The 25,682-nt window shown below is 42.4% G+C and overlaps 2 protein-coding genes across 7 annotated transcripts in view; one reads left to right on the forward strand and one right to left on the reverse strand.

The window, feature by feature from the left end:
- Window positions 1–19,636, forward strand: part of LOC139543768 (exportin-7) — a 36,281-nt gene extending 16,645 nt beyond the window's left edge. For 2 of the 6 annotated variants that reach the window (XM_071350159.1, XM_071350160.1), the window contains exons 15-29: window positions 1,484–1,619; window positions 5,307–5,380; window positions 5,457–5,537; window positions 5,628–5,691; window positions 5,791–5,899; window positions 5,984–6,179; window positions 6,428–6,535; window positions 10,565–10,647; window positions 10,764–10,978; window positions 11,102–11,240; window positions 12,830–12,894; window positions 12,994–13,086; window positions 15,412–15,516; window positions 17,995–18,122; window positions 18,206–19,636. In XM_071350159.1, coding sequence (XP_071206260.1) covers window positions 1,484–1,619; window positions 5,307–5,380; window positions 5,457–5,537; window positions 5,628–5,691; window positions 5,791–5,899; window positions 5,984–6,179; window positions 6,428–6,535; window positions 10,565–10,647; window positions 10,764–10,978; window positions 11,102–11,240; window positions 12,830–12,894; window positions 12,994–13,086; window positions 15,412–15,516; window positions 17,995–18,122; window positions 18,206–18,299 — 1,690 coding nt within the window. In that variant the 3' untranslated portion in view covers window positions 18,300–19,636. Of the gene's footprint in view, window positions 1–1,483; window positions 1,620–5,306; window positions 5,381–5,456; window positions 5,538–5,627; window positions 5,692–5,790; window positions 5,900–5,983; window positions 6,180–6,427; window positions 6,536–10,564; window positions 10,648–10,763; window positions 10,979–11,101; window positions 11,241–12,372; window positions 12,516–12,829; window positions 12,895–12,993; window positions 13,087–15,411; window positions 15,517–17,994; window positions 18,123–18,205 lie in introns of those variants that run through there. The other 4 variants (XM_071350161.1, XM_071350162.1, XR_011668759.1 and 1 more) reach the window with 3 other exon arrangements.
- Window positions 19,637–19,742: 106 nt separating this feature from the next.
- LOC139543770 (protein PBDC1-like) lies at window positions 19,743–23,887 on the reverse strand. The gene is made up of 6 exons (XM_071350164.1): window positions 23,750–23,887; window positions 23,381–23,446; window positions 23,128–23,187; window positions 21,947–22,087; window positions 21,743–21,854; window positions 19,743–21,634 (listed from the first exon to the last, which is right to left on the reverse strand). The coding sequence occupies exons 1-6, from the start codon at window positions 23,777–23,779 to the stop codon at window positions 21,543–21,545; spliced, it is 501 nt and encodes a 166-aa protein (XP_071206265.1). The 5' UTR covers window positions 23,780–23,887; the 3' UTR covers window positions 19,743–21,542.
- Between the last annotated feature and the right edge of the window lie 1,795 nt (window positions 23,888–25,682).

The raw sequence follows: 25,682 nt of genomic DNA on the forward strand, positions 1-25,682 counted from the left end.
GTTTTAGATTCCGTCTCTCACAGTTGAAGTGTACCTATGATAAAAATTACAGACCTCTACATGCTTTGTAAGTAGGAAAACCTGCAAAATCGGCAGTGTATCAAATACTTGTTCTCCCCACTGTATATCTACAGAAGTAAGGCAGATCTAGCTTCTGTTGCCTGTTTGAGTGTTTTGGCTTAATAGCTTACTGATTCAGTGTGCACAAAGCCTCATGCAACGACAAAATGTTGGATAAAGCAATTTCATAGATTCGGCTGTTTTTCTTTAAGCTTTTCATTGCTTTAATAAAGGCTTTACACTTTTTCATTAGAAGAGACTGGTATTACTTATAATTTATTTAGTTTTGTTTACACCGTTCCAAACAGGCAGAACAATTATATTGTAACCTAACAGCACCTGTTTGTCACATAATACGCACGCAGCTGTCGCTCCTACAACCTCCTTTTTTCTTGATCTCCTTCATATTGTTATGATCATCGTTATAATAATAAGAAATGTCATTATCATTAGTAGGCTTTGAATAGCAGCCTTATATAACCACCATCGAGCTGTAGGTCTGAGAGCACATCCTGTTTAGTCTTAATACTGTAACTTACTTAGGCCTATAGTTATATAGGCTACTGTATCAATCAATCATTAATTTGTTCATGTCATCATCACACACCGTAGGAGACATTCAGGCATTGAAATGCAATCAAGCGTTTTAGTTTAAAAATTAAATTCAGAGGGAGCTTTGAATAATTAGCCTAAGCAATAAATAAACCGCAATTCACGAATGCATGCAGCAGTTTAGTCTTCTGTACTAAAGGCTTTATAAATATCTTATTTTATTTATTTTAGAACGGACACTTAGTGTTTACACTGTTCTAAATGGTCGGGAAAATGACATTGTAATCTAACAGCAGTGTTCTGAGTTTATTACCAGTGTTTATGTGATTATGATAGGCTATAGGTCAGGCCATATTGGTCACATGCATGCGATGCTTACATGGTTCACGTAAGAGAGCAAGGGTTGAGGGAATAGGGAATGTTTTTCCTAAACAATTTAGGGATTTCGGTAACAGAACTTTTCAGTTAGAAACCAGTTCAACTAAATGGCTGTAATGATGGTGCACCATCAGCACGGATAGGGCAATTAACAGTTGCTGTGGTGCCTTTTCGCTGCAGTAGGGAGGAGAGCGAGACAACGTGCGCCAGTCACACAGGCACTCACTGTCATTTTTTAAAGTGTGACTATCGGGCTCTTTTCAGTCACCTGTGTCGTAATGATTTAATCAAACGGTGTGCTTAAAGCATCGGACAAGCTCATTGCATATGTCGTTTTTATTCAAACATGGGGGGGGGTGTCTGTCTATAAAAATAAGATTAAACATTTAGATCGGTGGAAAGAACAGGACCGCTCTCGGTCGAAGATTTGTTGTTGTCTGGGACAGCCCTACTATGGATACTGCAGATGATCAGTGTGTGTGTGTCGTCTCAGGGTGCTCCAGCTGATGAACCTAACAGACTCGCGGCTGGCCCAGGCGGGTAACGAGCGTTTGGAGTTGGCCATGCTCAGCTTTTTCGAACAGTTCAGGAAAATCTACATCGGAGACCAGGTGCAAAAGTCCTCCAAGGTAAGTACTTTTACTGTTACCACACACACACACACACACACACACACACACACACACACACACACACACTGTTATGCTTCAGACCTGAAACGTGATCTAATGTTGAGATGATCCACAGCAGTATTGTGTCTAGGACAATTTCCCCCACCAAGGACAGTACCTGGCTTGAGCGGTATACCGCATATACCGTATACCAGGGTGTTTGGGAAAAGCCACAGGATGGTTTTTCTTTGCAGTTTTTCAATAAATTCGAATAGTTGTAGCTACTTTTTAAGTTAATACCTTCAGTCAAATTGTGCAATATGTGAGGAGATTAAGCCGATTTGCATTCTTCATTTCACCTGTCACATTATGAATCTTACCGTAGTTCCCCAGGAAACAGTTGAACCAGTCATGTGTTAGTACAGTAAATGGCACAATGGGAGAGAGCGAGTTGATGGGGTTCTATATTTATTGGCGAGTCTCTGTTTGTACAGTGCACATGAGGTGAAGTTACATTTGTATGAAACTACTAAGTGTTTGCCATCAGATATTTTCTAATGGATTTCTGCCAGAAGTCAGAGCTCTGGATGAGTTATATGTACAGCTACCATTTTGTTTTCCTTTGCTTCTTACTAGCGATTTATTTTATTATTAATTTTATATATACACAATTTCTCTTGTAAATGGCGAACTTTCACCAAAAATGATATTCGGTAGCTACTAGCCATTATTGTATAACTTTATAAGCTGGATTTTCCTGTCTTTGCAATTATTTTATGTTCGTTTTCGCTTGTTAGCATTTAGCTAACAGCATCTGTGATTTCGCTGTTTGTTTGTGCTAAATTTGTTAGCATTCTGGTAATAGATGCCCAATGGACTTTTCTTGCGTTTTTAGAACCCCCTTGTGTGCTATGCCAGTAATAATACCATCCCGGGATGAGAGAAGGACGATATGAAAATCTGGATAGCGCCCAAGCCTAGACAATACAGTTTATCCTATCCCATTAAATGTCTGACTAACTCTGTTAATCTCTCTCCCTCCCTCTCTCTCTCCCTCCCTCTTTTAGACTGTTACTAGTGAGAGTTATGTGTTTTATTTTAACTAGCAGCTCTTTTGTCCCAGACTCCATTGTCTGTGGGTGTGTTAGAGCAGACACAGCCTTTCTACAATACAACTTGGGCTGACTGACTGTGTTTTCTTTGTGCTGGGCAGAGGCTGCAAAATGTGAACAGCCCAGATAAGTGGCGACAGTAGAGAGAGCAGCCCCCCCCCCCCCCCGCGCTACATGTCTGGTGTTATAGTAATCCTCTCCTACCCCTTCCTAGTGACATGGTCAGTGTTACTGCTAACATGGCTAACCAGAGGGGTGGAGGCAGGGGAGTTCTAGAATAATTTGTATGATGAGGGCTCTGGAATGTCTGATATTTCAGGGTGTGTATGTGTGAGATGGACCGTATGAGTCTGACCTGTCAGATTAAAGAACAATAAAGACCAGCAGATGATACATACCCCTCTATGATACCCCTCACTCTAATCTCCCCCTCCCTCCCGCTACTTAGGCAAATCACCCTCAGCTCTGCTTAATTTAACACTCAACCACGCACACACACACACACACTACCTCACATTTTCATTTGACGTTTTAAACATTTAGCGACTTAGTTAAAGATTTCATCTTAAGATAGCTAGGTTGGACAACCGCACAGTGCATTCGGAAAGTAATCAGACCCCTCCCCCTCTTCCACATTTTGTTACGTTACAGCCTTATTCTAAAATTGATTAAATAAAAACATTTCCTCATCAATCTACACACACTACCCCATAATGACAAAACAGAAATACCTTATTTACATAAGTCTTAAGAACTTTTGCTTTGAGACTGGAAATTGAGCTCCGGTGCATCCTGTTTCCATTCATCATTCTTGAGATGTTTCTACAACTTGATTGGAGTCTACCTGTGGCAAATTCAATTGATTGGACATGATTTGGAAAGGCACACATGTCTATATAAGGTCCCACAGTTGACAGTGCATGTCAGAGCAAAAACCAAGCCATGAGGTCAAATGAATAGTCCATAGAGCTCCGAGACAGGATTGTGTCGAGGCACAGATGTGGGGAAGGGTACCAAAAAATGTCTGCAGCATTGAAGGTCTTCAAGAACACTCTGGCCTCCATCATAGTTAAATGGAAGAAGTTTGGAACCACCTCTTCCTAAAGCTAGCCGCCCAGCCAGACTGAGCAATCGGGGAGAAGGGCGTTGGTCAGGGAGGTGACCAAGATCCCGTTGGTCACTCTGACAGAGCTCCAGAGTTCCTCTGTGGAGATGGGAGAATCTTCCAGAAGGACAACCATCTCTGCAGCACTCCACCAATAAGGCCTTTATGGCAGAGTGGCCAGACGGAAGCCACTCCTCCAGTTAAAGGTACATACATGACCGTGCTTCTACACCTGCATTACTAGCTGTTTGGGGTTTTAGGCTGGGTGTCTGTACAGCACTTCGAGATATTAGCTGATGTACGAAGGGCTATATAAAATAAAATTGATTGATTGATTGATGACAGCCCGCTTGGAGTTTGCTAAAAGGCATCTAAAGAACTCTGACCATGAGAAACAAGATTCTCTGGTCTGATGAAACCAAGATTGAACTCTTTGGCCTGAATGCCAAGCGTCATGTCTGGAGGAAACCTGGTACCGTCCCTACGGTGAAACATGGTGGTGGAAGCATTATGCTACGGGGATGTTTTTCAGCGACAGGGACTGGGAGACTAGTCAGGATCAAGGGAAAGATGAACGGAGCAAAGTAAAGAGACATCCTTGATGAAAACCTGCTTCCGGACAAGTCTCTGAATCTTGAGTGGCCCAGACTTGAATCTGATCGAACATCTCTGGAGAGACCTGAAAATAGCTGTGCAGCAACCCTCCCCATCCAACTTGACAGCACTTACGAGGATCTGCAGCGAAGAATGGGAGAAATCCCCAAGCTGAGAAGGTAAAAATCTGTTCTGCCCCTGAACAAGGCAGTTAACCCACTGTTCCTAGGCTGTCATTGAAAATAAGAATTTGTTCTTAACTTACTTGCCTAGTTAAATAAAGGTAAAATAAATGTTAAAAATACCCAAGAAGACTCGAGGCTGTAATAGCTGCCGAAGGTGCTTCAACAACGTACTAAGTAAAGGGTCTGAATACTTATGAAAATGTAATATTATTGTTTTATTTGATATACATTAGTAAAAATGTCAACCTGTTTTTGCTTTGCCATTATGGGGTATTGTGTGTAGATTAAGGGGGAAGAACATGTAAATCCATTTTAGAACAAGGCTGTAACGTAACGATTTGGAAAAAGGGAATGGGGTCTGAATACTTTCCGTATGCACTTTCTCATTAATAGTACATTTTTCCTAAATAAAGTAGTTTACTATCAGCAAAGTCAGAGCTAGTAAGTGGGGGAAAAGGTAAAGTGCGCATGTTCGTTCACAAAAGGCTTTTTGCTCACACACACTAATATACGTCCAGCTGTGGTGGAATGTACGGCCATGCTGGGGAGAGCAGAGTTGATGTGTGTGTTGTCTTCAACCCTGTGGAGATGTATGGCTGGTGTCACGCTGCTAGCAGATGATTCTATCCTAGTTCTCTCCTACTCTGTAGCTGCTCTCTCTCTAGGGGTTGTTCCAATGGTTAATGATGTGTGTCTGTGTGTGTCCCAGCTGTACCGGCGCCTGTCAGAGGTTCTGGGGCTAAATGATGAGACCATGGTACTCAGCGTCTTCATCGGAAAAATGTGAGTTTACTGTGGTATTGGTACTGGTACTGGTACTATGAAGTAACGATTGATTGATTACCATTTGTGATTGCAGCATCACCAATCTGAAGTACTGGGGCCAGTGTGAACCGATCACCTCCAAGACACTTCAGTTACTCAACGACCTTTCCATAGGATATCCTTTACCGTGTGTGTGAAGGGGGGGGGGGTTCGTTTTCTGTTAAATTCCAGCTCCTGTGTTGTCTCCTTGACGGTGTGTGTGTACGTACAGCAGTGTGAGGAAGTTGGTGAAACTCAGCGCTGTTCAGTTCATGCTGAACAACCACACAGTAAGAACCCTTACCCTGACCCCTAATGCCTGAAACTCAATTTATGCTTTTTGATCCAGTTATTTTTCCGTAATGCCCTTTGCTTTTCTCCTATGTCAGAGCGAGCACTTCTCCTTCCTGGGCGTGAACAACCAATCAAACCTCAGCGACATGAGATGCCGCACCACATTCTACACCGCGCTGGGACGTCTGCTGATGGTCGACCTAGGTAGACACACACCTATCTACACAATTATCAGTAATATTTCTTATTTGGATAACTTTTCATTCTTTCACCTTTTCGTGTGTGTAGGTGAGGATGAGGACCAGTTTGAACAGTTCATGCTACCCCTGACGGCAGCGTTTGAAGCGGTTGCTCAGATGTTCAGCACCAACACGTTCAACGAGCAGGAGGCCAAGAGGACGTTGGTGGGGCTGGTCAGAGATCTGAGAGGTATCGCCTTTGCCTTCAACGCCAAGACCAGCTTCATGATGCTCTTCGACTGGATGTATCCTTCACTGACTCCAGACCTCTATACACCCTCAATCCTGTCCTCTAACCTGACCTGTAACCCCTGACCTTTACTGACCAGGGTTTAGGAGGTTGCAAGGTTACGGAATGCATTGTCTAGAAGAAATATGACTGTCAGAATAGGGAATCACTGTAGCAGCGGAGTTGTGACTGGCAAAGTGGTGTCCTTTACTAGAAGCAGGGAGTGTAATTCTTTGACAGTTTTGTCTTTAACCCCTCCCCCAGCTACCCAGCCTACATGCCCATTCTGCAGAGAGCAATAGAACTCTGGTACCACGTACCAGCATGCACCACTCCTGTCCTAAAGCTCATGGCTGAGCTCGTCCACAACAGGTACACAAACATGCACACTCCTCTAGCCCTGATTTTCTGACCAAGTGCCTCCCCAATTCCCGAGGGGGGAAAAATTATGGCAACTGGAACAAATATGTACAATTTCGATGTCGCACTAATGCGGAAATACAAAATATGCAATGCTACCAGAACCCTGACACTTCTCCCTCGACCTATAACCCTATGTTGGGGTTAAAGCTGGAATCCTTAATGGTGAAACTGCCATGTCCATTTGTGATATGACAATGAAGTTTCTGCAGACAACGAACACTGTTTATTCCCCTCTGACATTATTGCATGTGCAATAGAACAGCGGTGTACTGCATTTTCTTTTTTATCACGATGTGTGACTCTCCCCAACTCTGCTTCGTCAACAAAACAATAACGGCCACAGGGGGGAAGTGGGGCTGTTTTCCCTACTGAGGATTCCATCTTTAACGCCGGTTTCCTGATCTAGCACCTTCCCGATTCCCGCTTAATTTTATTTATTTATATATATAGGAACTCTGGAACAATAATATAGATTTTCTAGAGTTAGAAAATGTTATGTCACACTAATGCAAAAATACTAAACGTGCAACGCTAGAAGCCTACCTTATTTAGGATACTCAACACAAAGTCCCCAATAGAAAACGTCTACATGGCGTCTATGACATGCACTGCTACACGCAACCTCTCGACGCGGTCACGGTAGGTCATTCACATCCAAACTTTTCCCTCTACAGTTTTTTCATTCAAAGAACTCCCAAACTTCAGCTGTGTTGCACTACAGAGGCTCAAAAATATAAACTGCAGCTGCTAACAAAACGCTTATACATTGTGTCTGCAAAAGCGCTCAAGGAAATAGACATTCGCAAAAATGTTTTATGTTACACTAACAAAAGCGATAGGTCAGATTCACTGGGAATTGACCGAAAGCTGTCCATGGTGCTGATTTTATGCTATTGGTACCGTTAGGTTCTAAATTAACCTATTAAAACTCATGGGCAATTAGTAAAGCTTAAACCAAGTTTATTCAACCATTGGGTCAATACAGCTGCATAAGACAAACATATTCACACAAGCACTCATGGGGCGGCAGGTAGCCTAGTGGTTAGAGCGTTGGACTAGTAACCGAAAGGTTGCAAGATCGAATCCCCGAGCTGACAAGGTAAAAATCTGTCGTTCTGCCCCTGAACAAGGCAGTTAACCCACTGTTCCTAGGCCGTCATTGAAAATAAGAATGTGTTCTTAACTGACTTGCCTAATTAAATAAAGATACAAAAAAAAGTTTTTTAGTCTTTCTCCTATGCTTCGTCTCCTCCTACACATCTGAACAGCCAATGCATCTCTGTTGCTAGATAGAACCTTAATGATATCTGTTCTTCCTCACTTCATCTGACCTCTACCTCGAAGTGCTCACTCCTCCCCAACTCACGCATGTCATGTTGACTCGTACCAGAATGTGTGTCTCTTCCTCCCATATAGTCCCTAATGGCTAACAATAACGCATACGGACAGAATTTAAACGTTATACATTCCCCTCTCTCCCTCAGGGACATGAATAAGTATATTTCATATTTTCAGAACCCAACAGTACTATTTGACGCTGTTTGCTTGTCTGTCACAGTGAACATACAGTTGAAGTCGGAAGTTTACATACACTTAGGTTGGAGTCATTAAAACTCGTTTTTCAACCACTCCACAAATTTCTTGTTAAAAAACTATAGTTTTGGCAAGTCGGTTAGGACATCTACTTTGTGCATGACACAAGTAATTTTTCCAACCGTTTAAAGAGATTATTTAGCCTATAATTCACTGTATCACAATTCCAGTGGGTCAGAAGTTTACATACACTAAGTTGACTGTGCCTTTAAACAGCTTGGAAAATTCCAGAAAATTGTCATGGCTTTAGAAGCTTCTGATAGGCCAATTGACATCATTTGAGTCAATTGGAGGTGTACATGTGGATGTACACTGCTCAAAAAAATAAAGGGATCACTTAAACAACTCAATGTAACGCCAAGTCAATCACACTTCTGTGAAATCAAACTGTCCACTTAGGAAGCAACACTGATTGACAATAAATTTCACATGCTGTTGTACAAATGGAATAGACAAAAGGTGGAAATTATAGGCAATTAGCAAGACACCCCCAATAAAGGAATGGTTCTGCAGGTGGTGACCGCAGACCACTTCTCAGTTCCTATGCTCCCTGGCTGATGTTTTGGTCACTTTTGAATGCTGGCGGTGCTTTCACTCTAGTGGTAGCATGAGACGGAGTCTACAACCCACACAAGTGGCTCAGGTAGTGCAGCTCATCCAGGATGGCACATCAATGCGAGCTGTGGCAAAAAGGTTTGCTGTGTCTGTCAGCGTAGTGTCCAGAGCATGGAGGCGCTACCAGGAGACAGGCCAGTACATCAGGAGACGTGGAGGAGGCCGTAGGAGGGCAACAACCCAGCAGCAGGACCGCTACCTCCGCCTTTGTGCAAGGAGGAGCACTGCCAGAGCCCTGCAAAATGACCTCCAGCAGGCCACAAATGTGCATGTGTCTGCTCAAACGGTCAGAAACAGACTCCATGAGGGTGGTATGAGGGCCCGACGTCCACAGGTGGGGGTTGTGCTTACAGCCCAACACCGTGCAGGACGTTTGGCATTTGCCAGAGAACACCAAGATTGGCAAATTCGCCACTGGCGCCCTGTGCTCTTCACAGATGAAAGCAGGTTCACACTGAGCACATGTGACAGACGTGACAGAGTCTGGAGACGCCGTGGAGAACGTTCTGCTGCCTGCAACATCCTCCAGCATGACCGGTTTGACGGTGGGTCAGTCATGGTGTGGGGTGGCATTTCTTTGTGGGGCCGCACAGCCCTCCATGTGCTCGCCAGAGGTAGCCTGACTGCCATTAGGTACCGAGATGAGATCCTCAGAGCCCTTGTGAGACCATATGCTGACACATGCACATTTGTGGCCTGCTGGAGGTCATTTTGCAGGGCTCTGGCAGTGCTCCTCCTTGCACAAAGGCGGAGGTAGCGGTCCTGCTGCTGGGTTGTTGCCCTCCTACGGCCTCCTCCACGTCTCCTGATGTACTGGCCTGTCTCCTGGTAGCGCCTCCATGCTCTGGACACTACGCTGACAGACACAGCAAACCTTCTTGCCACAGCTCGCATTGATGTGCCATCCTGGATGAGCTGCACTACCTGAGCCACTTGTGTGGGTTGTAGACTCCGTCTCCTGCTACCACTAGAGTGAAAGCACCGCCAGCATTCAAAAGTGACCAAAACATCAGCCAGGAAGCATAGGAACTGAGAAGTGGTCTGCGGTCACCACCTGCAGAACCACTCCTTTATTGGGGGTGTCTTGCTAATTGCCTATAATTTCCACCTTTTGTCTATTCCATTTGCACAACAGCATGTGAAATTTATTGTCAATCAGTGTTGCTTCCTAAGTGGACAGTTTGATTTCACAGAAGTGTGATTGACTTGGAGTTACATTGTGTTGTTTAAGTGTTCCCTTTATTTTTTTGAGCAGTGTATATATATGGTGTATCTAATTCTGCGCTAAACAAAGTCACTACATAACTCGCTTATCATAGTATATACAGTCAGAATCTTCGCAATTGCCCTGATAGCCAGGCAGCTGCTCTTAAAGGGGAGAGGAGAGAGCATACAAGCTGGGTGACATCTTTCTGTCGACGGTAAAATTACCATCATTTTCACTAGCTGTAATAACCTAAAATTATTTGACTATTTGGCCAACAGTGCTTCATAGGCCTACATTAAAACTATAAGCTACAGCAACTAAATAGTAGGATGACTTTGAAAGAACTTTGAGTTGATTCAATTGCAACATACAACAAGAAACCGTTAGATTCCTCCATGGTTTTTCTCAGATTACGGTGGTAAATTGTCCATTTTCCCCCTGCTGGTATTATATGCTTTTAGATACCATTTCAGGTTTAAACTAGAATCTCGGAATATCCGGGAAAGTCTTGCAATATTCTTGGGGTGGAAAATAGGAATCCCTAATTCTGTGTTTGTTTCCAGGTCACAGAGGTTACAGTTTGACGTGTCGTCGCCCAACGGAATCCTGCTGTTCAGAGAAACCAGCAAGATGATCACCACCTATGGTAAAACATTTAAGTGTCTTATTGCAACAGTTGCTGTTCACTGGAGCATTTTGATTGGTTGGTCAGCCACACAATTTTATGTTCATTTCCTTGGTTCTCCCTCTCCCCTTCTCCAGGTAATCGTATCCTGACCATCGGGGAGGTGCCTAAGGACCAGGTGTACAGTGTGAAGCTGAAGGGTGTCAGTGTGTGCTTCTCTATGCTGAAGGCTGTGCTTTCTGGGAACTATGTCAATTTCGGGGTGTTCCGTCTCTATGGAGATGACGCACTGGACAACGCACTACAAACCTTCATCAAACTGCTGCTGTCCATACCACACAGCGACCTGCTGGTAGATGCATACATACACACAGGGATCTATTTCTCTGAACATTGTAAATATACAATCTGACAATGGCAGTTCCAGCACACTTGCACCAACTCTCCTCTCTCCTGTCTGCATCCCTCCCTCTAGGACTATCCCAAGTTGAGCCAGTCGTTCTACAGTCTGTTGGAGGTGTTGACTCAGGATCACATGAACTTCATTGCTTCTCTAGAGCCGCATGTCGTCATGTACATACTGTCATCTATCTCCGAGGGACTCACTGCACTGGGTAATGTATACAGTTGAAGTCGGAAGTTTACATACACCTTAGCCAAATACATTTAAATTCAGTTTTTCACAATTCCTGACATTTAATCCTAGTAAAAATCCCTGTTTTAGGTCAGTTTGTATCACCACTTTATTTTAAGAATGTGAAATGTCAGAATAATAGAGTGATTTATTTCAGCTTTTATTTCTTTCATCACATTCCCAGAGGGTCAGAAGTTTACATACACTCAATTAGTATTCTGTAGCATTGCCTTTAAATTGTTTAACTTGGGTCAAACGTTTCGGATAGCCTTCCACAAGCTTCCCACAATAGGTTGGGTGAATTTTGGACCATTCCTCCTGACAGAGCTGGTGTAACTGAGTCAGGTTTGTAGGCCTCCTTGCTTGCACACGCTTTTTCAGTTCTGCCCACATTTTCTATGGGATTGAGGTCAGGGCTTTGTGATGGCCACTCCAATACCTTGACTTTGTTGTCCTTAAGCCATTTTGCCACAACTTAGGAAGCATGCTTGGGGTCATTGTCCATTTGGAAGACCCATTTGCGACCAAGCTTTAACTTCCTGACTGATGTCTTGAGATGTTGCTTCAATATATCCACATAATTTTCCTGCCTCATCATGCCATCTATTTTGTGAAGTGCACCAGTCCCTCCTGCAGCAAAGCACCCCCACAAAATGATGCTGCCACCCTCGTGCTTCACGGTTGAGATGGTGTTCTTCGGCTTGCAAGCATCCCCCTTTTTCCTCCAAACAAAACAATGGTCATTATGGCCAAACAGTTCTATTTTTGTTTCATCAGACCAGAGGACATTTCTCCAAAAAGTACGATCTTTGTCCCCCAAAAAAACGTAGTCTGGCTTTTTTTATGGCAGTTTTGGAGCAGTGGCTTTTTCCTTGGTGAGTGGCCTTTCAGGTTATGTCGATATTGGACTCGTTTTACTGTGGATATAGATACGTTTGTGCCTGTTTCCTCCAGCATCTTCACAAGGTCCTTTGCTGTTGTTCTGGGATTGATTTGCACTTTTCGCACCAAAGTATGCTCATCTCTAGGAGACAGAACGCGTCTACATCCTGAGCGGTATGATGGCTGCGTGGTTCCATGGTGTTTATACTTGCGTACTATTGTTTGTACAGATGAACGTGGTACCTTCAGGCGTTTGGAAATTGCTCCCAAGGATGAACAGGACTTGTGGAGGTCTACAACTTTTTTTTTGATGTCTTGGCTGAGTTATTTTGATTTTCCCATGATGTCAAGCAAAGAGGCACTGAGTTTGAAGGTAGGCCTTGAAATGCATCCACAGGTACACCTCCAATTGACTCAAATGATGTCAATTAGCCTATCAGAAGCTTCTAAAGCCATGGCATAATTTTCTGTAATTTTCCAAGCTGTTTAAAGTCAGTCAACTTAGTGTATGTAAACTTCTGACCCATCGGAATTGTGATTCTGTAAACAATTGTTTGAAAAATTACGTGTCATGCACAAAGTAGATGTCCTAACCGACTTTCCAAAACTATGGTTTAACAAGAAATTTGTGGAGTGGTTGAAAAACGATGTGTGACTAATGTGTTTGTGTGTGTGTTTTTGTTATAGATACCATGGTGTGTACTGGGTGTTGTTCCAGTCTGGACCACATCGTCACCTACCTGTTCAAACAGGTAACAACTGCCTCCATGTAGATCTATTTATATGATCTTATACCTGTATGTTCTGTATCGATATGAATGTAAATCAAATGTATTGTTATTTCTATTCAGCTGTCTCGCTCCACTAAGAAACGACCTGCAGCTATGGCAACAGATGACCGCTTCCTACACATCATGCAGCAACACCCAGAGATGATCCAACAGGTACAAACACACATGATATCTCAGTTTTTTATTTTGAATACATTTACAAAAATGTCAAAGAACCGGTTTTTGCCTTGTCATTATGGGGTATTGTGTGTAGATTCAAATAGATTCCATTTTAGAATAACAATATTTGGGAAAGGTCCAGGGTTCTGAATACTTTCCGACTGCACTGTAAGTAGGCCAGTTGTAAAATAAATATCATTAGCCTATTGCTGTCATTTTGTTGGGTAGCCTATAGTACAGGCCCTCACCTTTTGTTGGTAGGCCTAAATGCTGCAATATAGGCTGTTCAAAACTTTTGTGAAGGTTTAAACCAGTTTCTTTAAATATGTCTTTTCATTCTGTTGAGCTATTTTCTTTGGCTAAATTAAGTTCAAACTTTAATGTTGTGTTTGCAGCAGTATAATGGAATTACGATGTTAATCGCACTCAAACCATGAAAAGGAAAAACCAAGTAGACCGAGATGAAAAAATTTACAATGTAATGCTGCAATTTAATAACCTGTTCATATTTTCCCTATAAACAATGGCTTTACTTAACTTTATTAGGGTAATAACAAAAGTTTGAAACTTTTGTGAACATTTGGTGTGTTGTGGCTATGATAGGCTTTAGCTACAGCAGGCCTGCGTAAACCAGTGCTCCAACTACCTCGACAGTTGAACTTGATGTGAGGAAGAATGTTTTAGGCCTACCAGAGTAACTCCTTTAATGTAACAATATATAATGCTCATCTTTATCAAAAATATTCTGATCGAAAGTAGCTATTTAGTCTCCTTCTGTACGCCTATCTCTTTATAGCAGTAGTAGACTATCTGGGTCTGTTTTTCCACAGTCCTTTTTCTGAACTGGTCTGACTGTCCTCGAGTCCATTCGGAACAGGCCCCAGTTTTATTTATTTCTATTTATGCATATTGGGTTAGGTGGGAAAGCCACGGGTCCAACATTTTGGACCTGTGAAGACCTCTAATGGGTGCTATTCTGTTTCTCAACTGTGCTGCAAAAGAAAGGAAGACAAAGTAGGCAAATCGCCTCATTGTACAGTGCATTTTCACAAAGGCATGCACATGGTGTCAGTTTAGGCCAGGGATGGGCAACTTTGGGGGTGGGATCCACAGAGTTAATTTCGTGCAATTCTACACATTTTGCCTTGGGGCATAGAGAAAAAGTAGCTTTTTTTTAAAGCATGTTTGCTGCAATTCTACAAATTGTTCCATAGGGTGGAGAGAGATGTTTGCAGGTTTTAATATGATACACTATATATACAAAAGTATGTGGACACTCTTTCAAATTTGTGGATTCTGCTATTTCAGCCACACCCGTTGCTGACAGGTGTACAAAATCGAGCACACCAGCCATGCAATCTTCATAGACAAACATTGGCAGTAGAATGGCCTTGCTGAAGAGCTCAGTGACTTTCAACGTGGAACCGTCATAGAACGCCACCTTTCCAACAAGTTTCTGCCCTGCAAGTGCTGCCCTGTTCAACTGTAAGTGCTGTTATTGTGAAATGGAAACATCTAGGAGCAACAACGGGTGAGCCGCGAAGTGGTAGGCCACACAAGCTCACAGAACAGGACCGTCGAGTGCTGAAGACGATTCTGTGCTTCCGACTTTGTGGCAACAGGTTGGGGAAGGCCGTTTCCTTTTTCAGCATGACAATGCCCCAGTGCACAAAGGGAGGTCCATACAGAAATGGTTTGTCAATCGGTGTGGAGCAACTTGACTGGCCTGCACAGAGCCCTGACCTCATCCCCATCGAACACCTTTGGGATGAATTAGAACACCGACTGCGAGCCAGGCCAACATCAGTGCCCGACCTTACTAATGCTCTTGTGACTGAATGGAAGCAAGTCCCCGCAGTAATGTTCCCAGAACAGTAGAGGCTGTTATAGCAGGAAAGGTGGGACCAACTTAATATTAATGCCAATGATTTTGGAATGGGATGTTTGACGAGCATACTTTTCATCATGTAGTGTATCTGAGTGAGACTAACAAAATCAATGATCTGAGCGGGCTGCCAGTTTCCCATCCCTGGTTTAGGCTATTGTTTACCATTTTTTTTTGTTTCAGCAAACATTAGGCTACTGTTCAATACAAAAATGTTGAGTAAAAACGTCATTGTTGAAGAGACAAAAAGGGAACTAACTGTACAGTGCAATTTCTATATTTGCCGGTTAGGGTCAGGTGCCTCAGAATTTCACTATCGCATAGTTGGGAGGATGGGTTATTAGTAATTACGGGTGGTTGCTGGTGAACAAACGGCTGACCCGCGTTTCACTAACACAAACGCGCACTAATCAATCTGTGTGTTTGTCCTACAGATGCTGTCCACGGTGTTGAACATCATCATCTTTGAGGACTGCAGGAACCAGTGGTCCATGTCCAGACCTCTACTGGGCCTCATCCTGCTCAACGAGAAGGTACAGGTACACAACCACACACCACTCCTTGGAACACATGTGCAGGGGTTAAAGGATTTTTCCTCATCTGGATTCTGGAGAGGCCATTTTTAAGATCTGCAAGAAAAATCTCTGGGGCTTGTTTTTGAAGATTACATGGCCTAAATCAGAATCATGTCTGTTCTATGAAATACACTACACTACCGTTCAAAAGTTTGGGGTCACTTAGGAATGTCCTTGTTTTCCATGAAAACATACATGAAATGAGTTGCAAAAGGAATAGGAAATATAGTCAAGACATTGACAAGGTTATAAATAATTATTTTTAATTGAAATAATAATTGTGTCCTTCAAACTTTGCTTTTGTCTAAGAATCCTCAACTTTCAGCAATTAGAGCCTTGCAGACCTTTTGGCATTCTAGTTGTCAATTTGTTGAGGTAATCTGAAGAGATTTCACCCCATGCTTCCTGAAGCACCTCCCACAAGTTGGATTGGCTTGATTGGCACTTCTTACGTACCATACGGTCAAGCTGCTCCCACAACAGCTCAATAGGGTTGAGATCCGGTGACAGTGCTGGCCACTCCATTATAGACAGAATACCAGCTGACTGCTTCTTCCCTAAATAGTTTTTGCATAGTTTGGAGCTGTGCTTTGGGTCATTGTCCTGTTGTAGGAGGAAATTGGCTCCAATTAAGTGCCGTCCGCAAGGTATGGTGTTGCAAAATGGAGTGATACCCTTAAATTTCCCACTTTACCACCACCAAAGCACCCCCAGACCATCACATTGCCTCCACCATGATTGACAGATGGCGTCAAGCACTCCTCCAGCATTTTTTTCTGTGTCTCGCGAATGTTCTTCTTTGTCATCCGAACACCTCAAACTTAGATTTGTCTGTCCATAACAGTTTTTTTCCAATCTTCCTCTATCCAGTGTCTGTTCTTTTGCCCATCTTAATCTTTTATTTTTATTGGCCAGTCTGAGATGTGGCTTTTTCTTTGCAACTCTGCCTAGAAGGCCAGCATCCCGGAGTTGCCTCTATACTGTTGACGTTGAGACTGGTGTTTTGCGGGTACTATTTAATGAAGCTGCCAGTTGAGGACTTGTGAGGCGTCTGTTTCTCAAACTAGACACTCTACTGTACTTGTCCTCTTGCTCAGTTGTGCACCGGGGCCTCCCACTCCTTCTATTCTGGTTAGAGCCAGTTTGCGCTGTTCTGTGAAGGGAGTAGCACACACCGTTGTACGAGATATTCCGTTTCTTGGCAATTTCTCGCATGGAATAGAACCCACAAATGCTGATGCTACAGATGCTCAACTAGTTTAAAGAAGGTCATTGCTTCTTTAATCGCTACAAGTTTTCAGCTGTGCTAACATAACTGCAAAAGGGTTTTCTAATGATCAATTAGCCTTTTAAAATTATAAACTTGGATTAGCTAACACAACGTGCCATTGGAACACAGGAGTGATGGTTGCTGATAATGGGCTTCTATACACCTATGTAGATATTCCATTACAAATCTGCCGTTTCCATCTACAACAGTCATTTACAACATTAACAATGTCTACACTGTATTTCTGATCAATTTGATGTTATTTTAATGGACAAAAAATGTGCTTTTCTTTAAAAAAAACAAGGACATTTTCTAAGTGACCCCAAAGTTTTGAACGATAGTGTATATTTTCTCTATTGTGTGCACTGAACTGACATACACTGTGTACAAAACATTAGGAACACCTGGTTAGTCTCATTCCATGAGACTGACCAGGTGAAAGCAATGATCCCAGTGTAGATGAAGGGGAGGACACGGGTTAAAGAAGGATTTTTGACCTTTGTTTAAAAATAAAAAAAAGTTGATCCCAGTTTTCCATTGCTACCACCGTACCACGTTTTAATTCTCTTCTACTCCTTCAATTGCGCGTGTGACATTTTACAAATGCAGTTACAAGCGAGATTTAGGTGCAGCTGCGCAACAGAGCTCTTAAAGGGGCAACGGTGTCTTTAAAGTGCAATCACATACTTTGTAATAGAAGCCTCCCCAAGAAAACGTTTTTGGGGAGTGAATAATAATAATAATTAGGAGGTTGATACAGGTGATCATGCGTATTGCTTATAACACCTTTGATAGCCTACATTATGTATGGTCCAATATGTTATTGGGCTCATTTCTGGGGGTGGAAATTATATTTTAGATGGTGTCATTATTTTTAATTCATTTTGGAGTAGATTGTCTTTTTAGCTTCTGTCCTACATAAAAATGATCCCGGGGAAGACCCCAGACCCCCTAAGCAAGTTAAATACATGTTCAAAATGAACCCCTTTCCCTAAAAGCATTATGCTAATTACTTTCTTACATGAAAGGAGAGGTTAACTTCGCCCCAGACAATCAATCTGAGATCGACTTACGTTTCAGTCATGGGATTTTTTTGTTTGTTATGTATATACACCTCCATTCCTGCAGTATTTGGCCGATCAGAGAAGCTGAATTTTTGTCTGGGTGTGTAGTATTTTGCAGACTTGAGAAACAGTATTGTGAACAGCCAGCCTCCAGAGAAGCAGCAGGCCATGCATCTCTGCTTTGAAAACCTGATGGAGGGGATAGAACGCAACCTGCTAACCAAGAACCGAGACAGGTACACACAATCCCAGCGAGCCTCTCTCTCACACGTGTTATCGGTGTGCACAGTAACTGTTAACTCTGTATTAATGTGTGCAGGTTCACCCAGAATTTGTCGGTTTTCCGGAGGGAGGTGAATGACAGCATGAAGAACTCTTCTTACGGCGTCAACAGCAATGACATGATGAGCTGACCTTCCACGCACTCCTGCTCCACACAGAGCAGCTTCCCCCTCCCAACTCAACCCGTCCTCTCACCCTTCCTCTCCTCCCCCTTTTGGTTCCCCCCTCCTTTTTATAGAAGCCTATAAATATACAGATCTATTTTAAAGCCAGTTTGTAGAGGTCACCGCAGGTCGCTCTGCTGGGAGGAGAGGGAGAGAAGGAGGATGGACGGCGGATACCTCTACACATTCTGGCGGGAGAGGAGGAGTGGGGGGGGATGAAAGAGGGGAGCGGGTGAAAAGGGGGAAGCTGGTAAATGTAGTTCTCTGCTTCTGCCTGCCTTGTATAGAAACACAACAAAACAAGTGTACATTTTTTTTCATAACATTTTGAACAATGTTTATATTGATTGAATTTAAAACAAAATGAGAAATGTGTGATTGAACTTTTTACAGTGTAGTGAGTCAGTGCACCTGTTTGTCTGTGGGGAGCAAACTTTCTACAGGGGAGGAGAGAGCACTAGAGGTGCAGAGAAAGAGTGGCTGTGTTGTACATTTCCTCTGGCCCTCTAGCTGGAGCGCTGTAAATACCCACCCCCCTTACTCCCTAGACACTAACCCTAGCACCGAGACACTTTGCCTAGAAAATGATTACTTGTTCCATTAGGATTTGGGTGTGGGGCAGGGTAAAATGGGTTAAGGTTATGCTCCACTTTACCCTCTGGTAGGCTGGTTGGAGCTGACACTAACCTTAAGGGAGTCAGTTGGGTTAGGGGAGGGGTGAAGTGTCTGAGCAGGCTAGTGTGTAGGGGGTCACAGATCTGATAACTCAACGGATAGGAGCGTCACTGCAGTCTCTGGTGTGTTAGTGTGAGGTGTGTGTGTGTGTGTGTGGCCTCCCGGGGAGCTGTGAAGGAGCGGTGAGCTCCAGCCAGAACCCACCAGGAGATTCTAGAACTTTCAGCACTCGTCTCCAAGCTCCCTGAAGGATTGTTTATTTCTAAATGATTAAATGAAGAATAATGCAACCTTTAGTAGAACAGAGCTGTGTATTACAGGGATATGGATGATAGGAATACAGAACTGTGTATTAGAGGAGATGGGGGTTCACAGTTCATTAGCAACTTGTGCTACTCTACAGATGTTGCTGCTAACTGTTTGTGACGACTAGCTCATCTCTAACCATGTTGATTTGACTTCCTGGTTTCTATTGTTTTGGTTCCCTGAAGTTTGTGTGTGTGTTGGATCAGTAGCTTGGTTCTCTGATGTGCGTGTGTGTTGGATCGGTAGCTTGGTTGAGTTGTGTGGATGTCGGCTACATATTATAGTGTCATCATTGACTGCAAATAAACGTCATTTGGTTTGTATACCGCGCTGTCAGTTCTTCCACTGCACAACATGGGTAATGTCTTTAGTGTTGGTGCAGACTAGCAAGATAATATCATAAAGGATTAAACAAACACAGGCTACATGCTGATTCCAGACTTCCATTTATTCAGATTTATGTGTTTTTACCATTCACAAGACCAGTCAGTGAATGCGGTTGGATACACACACACCGGGCAAATCAAAAAGGACACCCGATTTCCAACAGTGCACCAATTTTAGCCAGCACCATGGTCAAAAGTGGTTCACTATAAAGAATATTGTCATTTGAAACAAACTGTACAAGAACATACCCAGAAATTATTGCCACAAATTAGAGAATCTAATTACATATACAATGCCTTTAAGTATTCACACCTGGACCTTTTCCACATTGTTAGTGGGATAAAAAAAAAATTGTGAACAATCTATACAATACTCATGTCAAAGTAGAAAAATTAGTAGTATTCAACACCCTGAGTCAATCCATGTCAGAATCATCTTTGGCAGCGATAACAGCTACTTTGCACACCTGGATTGTATAATATATGCAAATTCTTCAAGCTCTGTCAAGTTGGTAATTGTTACAGCCATTAACTGTAACTAAGCCAAAGCCACTCAGGAACATTCAATGTCGCCTTTGTGTTTTAAGTTATTGTCCTGCTGAAAGGTGAATGTCTCCCAGTGTATGTTGGAAAGCAGACAACCAGGTTTTCGCCTGTGCTTAGCTCTATTCTGTTTATTTGTATCCCAAAAAACTCCCAAGTCAGTGATGTTGGATTTGCCTCAAACAATGCTTTGTATTCAGGACAAAGTTAATTTCTTAGCCAATTGTTTGCAGTTTTACTTTGGTGCCTTACTGCAAACAGGATGCATTTTGGGGGAAATGTATATTCTGTACAGGCTTCGTTCTTTTCACTCTGTAGTTACTCCACAATAACTGAAATGACAATGTTGATCCATCCTCCAGTTTTCTATCACAGCCATTAAACTGTTTTAAATTCACTATTGGCCTCATGGTGAAATCCCTGAGCTGTTTCCTTCCTCTCCGGCAACTGAGTTAGGAAGGATGCATTTATCCTTGTAGTGACTGGGTGTATTGATTCACCAGCCAAAGTGTAATAACTTAACCATGTTCAAATGGATATTCAATGTCTTTTTCTTTATTTTTACCCATCTACCAATAGGTGCCCTTTGAGACATTGGAAAACCTCCCTGGTCTGTTTGAAATTCACTGCTCGACTGAGGGACAATTATCTATATGTGTGGGTTACAGAGATGAGGTAGTTGTTAAACTCATTAACTTATTTAGGCTGGCCATATAAGGGGTTGAATACTTGACTCAAGGCTTAAGATTTTCTAAAAACATAATTCCACTTTGACATTATGGAGTATTGTGTAGGCCAGTGACGCAATCACAACTTCATCCACAGGCTATAACAAAATGTGGAAAATCAAGGTGTGAATACTTTCTGAAGGCTCTGTAGCTACCATGCTCAGATTGGACATCAGTACACGCACTCATGCACACAGTGGGATGCAGGCTGGTGTGTGGACCTCTGGGCCACGCTCAGTAAGCAAACAAGTCATTGTTCTATATATGAACGTTCCACAACGTGGTGCCCTGCTGAACGTGCCACTGGTCTAGTCTCCAGTCGACCTGATATGTCAAGGTGGACGATCACAGGAAAAGTGTAAGGAGATGGATGTCAAGCAATGGGGATGTTAAGCCTGGTAACCAGGGCTGGTAAAATGTTATCTGTTCCTGGGTTGTAGGTGATGTGGGGTTCAGAGTATCCCATACCTAGGTCAAAAGGTAGGGTGTTTAACCAGGGCTGTTAACTCTTCCTTGGTTGGGTTTACAAGGGTGTTGGAGACTATGCTAATAAAATGGTTATAGGGTATGGGTTAAGGCGGTTGTTTTTTGGCCTGGAATACAGGGGTGTTGAATCCTTCTCTGTTCCTAGCGATCTCGATGGCAAAGAACTGGATCCTGGTGGCTGCAGGAACAACATGATCGCAGTTAACACTGGGCTACACAGGGCCCTAATGCCACTTTTTAACAGTGACACCGTTTTGTATGTGTAATAGTGACTCGCTGAACATACCAAATATGGTGTTTTCCTCTGTGTAGTCCTTCTCACAGTCAAGTCGTAGCAAAGTCCCATAGTTAAAGTCCTCCACCACCCCGTCGAACTGGTTACAGAACGGACGCCACTTCTAGACACCAACACATAGACTAGGTTAGTTTCTCACTCTTCCTCCGTCCCTTTTTGTATTTCTGACACCTATAAACACACCCAGTCCCCTACCTCTTTGGCATCGGCAGTTTTGAGCATGTCTGGGTCCAAGTTCTTGATGTTGAGGTCTGAGAAGGATTCTCTGAAGGACGTATAGATCCGGTCATCTACCTTGGTCAGCTTCAGATTACTGGGGTCTACCGACGAGATCAGCTACACACACACACACACAATTAGCTGGAGGGAAGGACTAGATCAGCTACACACACACACACGATTAGCTGGAGGGAAGGACTAGATCAGCTACACACACACACACACGATTAGCTGGAGGGAAGGACTAGATCAGTGCAATGTGGCTGCTAGTATTGGTATTATGCTCCACCTACCCAAATAAAAATAAAAAACATACTATGGTCTAAATACTGTAGTATTATAGTGCGTTTGCAGACTTTACTGTTAACTTTAGTGTTTACTACAGTATTTATACTAAAGTAATTAATGTAGTGTTTTTGTGGCCTGTTGTATACTGTAGTACAGCTATTCTCAACTGGTACCTGGGTCCGGGGAGGTTTTGAATATATACATACAGTTTATATTTTAATGAAATAAATAATCCAATATGAACTTAAAACGACAAACCTGGTAGAAACTATGAACTATCAATGTTTAAATATAGAGCTATTAGCAGCACTATTTTGGTTGATTTTTGTGGTCTCAAGCCAGTGAGTTTAACATTCTTTAAGAATATGGACAAAATGTATTTATTGAAAATGAGGTGAGAATGTTGTTCCCTTGTCATAATTGCTACATTTACTATCAATATAGCATTAAATATAGTTTTCCAGATTATATTTCGGCGAATATTGGGTCGCGACAGACAACCTGGTTCAATTTGGGTCCTGAGGCAAAACCTGTAGATCCACTGCTGCAGTGTTTTTGAGGACTAATAATATACTGTAGTATTTACTGTAGTGTTCTTCTCTATAACCTGTATGGCACACAATATGGTCTATACTTAGCATGTAGGTTTCTCACTTACGGGTGGCACAAATTGGGATATTGGGGGAGGGAAATGGGCAGCGTATATGCAAATTAAATACTGTAGTATTTACTGTAGTGTTTTTGCACACAACTGTAGTATTTACTACATTTTTTTGTGGATAATATTGTACTATTCTATAGTAAACTGTAGTATTTTTTCATGTGGGTAGTTTACCTGATGCAGGTGCTTGTGAGAAAGAGATACTCACATTAAAGTAGATCTCTGCATGATTGTAAGCCTTCATCGCCCACATCACCTCCAGTTGAGGCTGAGACACACACAACCACAGGTTAGTTGCAATGTCGGGAAAGAGTTCTCTAGGTAAGAATTTAATTGTACTGTTTTACACCTGTTGTATCCTGTGCACGTGGCGAATAAACTTTGAAACTAACACACTAGAAAACTATTGTGTTGTGAGTTTGTGTCAGAGGAAACCTAAATAGCACCGCTGTGTTACTTACATCGTTCCCATAAGCCTCAGCTGGTAGAGACAGAGCCTGGGCGGCTGCTGTAGCTCCCTCCACGCCCTGAATAACATAGCCATTACAAAATAAAAGTATTACAATTGATATCACACCCTAAATAACCCGACAAAATGTCATTAGCATTAGTAATTCAATATTGCTGCAGTGTAATGGTAAGCACATGTTTAACTCAATCAACGTTGTCCTTGTTTAGCCAGCGGCATTTTAAACAGCAGACCGGCATCAGTCCAAATAAAACATGCATCATATACTTTAACACTTCACTTACATATGCCGCTACAATATACCCGTATATTAAATGTACATTAAGTTAAAATACTGTTATTTAATCTTGTGGATTCTCACCAGAGAAGCAATTCCATTTCCCGACGCCATAGCTGTAAACTTTGACCCGATGACGTCACGTCGTTCTAGCGCAAGCTGTCTACGCCTCTGCAACGCAATGCTGAAGGCAAATGCAACGCAATGCTGCAAGGCAAATGCAACGCAATGCTGCAAGGCAAATGCAGCATTTCATTGGAAATGAATGTAATTCTGGTGTACCAAAATGCAATAACGCTTCGAATACACCGACAGTAAATTTGCGCAGCATCATCAACATTCACCTTCTGCTACTATTTCTGTCAAGCCGCCCACGCACACAGTTCGATAAATCCAATGTATGCACCACAAACGAACGCACTGCAATGCAATGTTGCCAGGCAAATGCAGCGTTTCATTGGAAATGAATGTAATTCTGGTGTACCAAAAGGCAATGATGCTGTTGGTGTGATCGAAGCGTAAACACAAAATGTAATTCTGGTGTACCAAAATGCAATAAGGCTTCGAACACACTGATAGTATTTTTGCGCAAAATAGTATGCATCATCATCAACATTCACCTTCTGTTACCATTTCTGTCAAGCCATTTATGCATACAGTTTGATACATAGGTTCGATAAATCCAACATATGCACCACACTGAACACACCGCAACTGCCTCTGCAACGCAATGCTGCAAGGCAAACGCATCGGTTCATTGGAAAGTGTTCGAAGCGTTACACTTTTAGAGCAGCGGTGTCAAACAAATTTTTCAATGTTTGAAAAATATATTCCTCTATCCATCGTTTTTGGAGTTTTCGATACTCTCTGACTGTTTAGCTGTAATTTTGGTGATTATTAGAGAGCTGTATACAGTGAAGAATCTGTGTAGGTCCAGTGCTGATTTTAGCATGTAAATCTTGGTGGGGCAAAAAAAAAAAAAGTGGGACGCATGCCAGCAAAGCCACTACACAACACTAAACAATACATTAATTGCACTATAAAGGTGACAAACAGTGCACACAAACTGTTAGGGCCTACATAAAGCTGTCCCAACAATGAGGTTAGTCATTTGATGTTAGCCATATTTGTTCGGTAACATTGAAAACGTTGGCATTGAAGATTACGGTCATTGCAATTCTATTGATTCATGAGTTACCACTGCTACACCTGGCTATCAGCGGAGCCTTGTCTGGCAGCGAAACAGTTCATTCAGTCTCATTTACTGCCTTTAAAAAAAACAGCTGATATGGCAGACTTGCTTCAACAAATGTGGTTTCTAATGACAATTGAGATGTACAAACTATGGCATAAGGGGAGGACAAGCAGATAAGAGGCAATCCGTAATTTCGATTAAGACATTAATGAGCAAGCGATGACGGACATAGTCAATATAACTATTTGTTCAGTACTTTTGAAATGTACAGCGACAGAATTCAGAACATGGGCGGTTCTTACAGTGTACTCCCTGTACAAGTCAGAACCGTAGGATTATTAAAGGGGGCATATAAACAGACAATGAAAGCTCTTATAATATTCAATGATTACATTTCTCTAAAACAGGTTGTAGGCTTTAGGTGCACCACCAAGTTAGAACAGTAGGCGAAATTAAGAGGTGAAAATAGACCAAATTGTTAGGGTGAGGGACATTGAACGCCGTTTGGGTCTTTGCTTGTCAAAAAAGATACACGTCATAAAACACTATTTGACGTGTGAAATAAGCTTTTAATTTGACACGTCAAATAACACAATTCTATTATAGAATGTGGTGTATGCTGAATTTGCACGTGCAAGCCAAGCCCCACCACTACTATCAGTAGCACTGTCAAATCTGTACAAAAAAGATGTAACTCTCTCTTGGACAAGGTGACATTTATCAATGTATTCAGCTTTATTTACTCGCATATTCGAAAATGCTAATTAACATCAAATTAGACATCAATTAGACACAAATCCCTGCAAGCTCTTGCATGTAATC

Source organism: Salvelinus alpinus, chromosome 18 (assembly GCF_045679555.1).
Source record: "Salvelinus alpinus chromosome 18, SLU_Salpinus.1, whole genome shotgun sequence".
In the NCBI taxonomy this organism is placed as follows: Eukaryota; Metazoa; Chordata; class Actinopteri; order Salmoniformes; family Salmonidae; genus Salvelinus; species Salvelinus alpinus.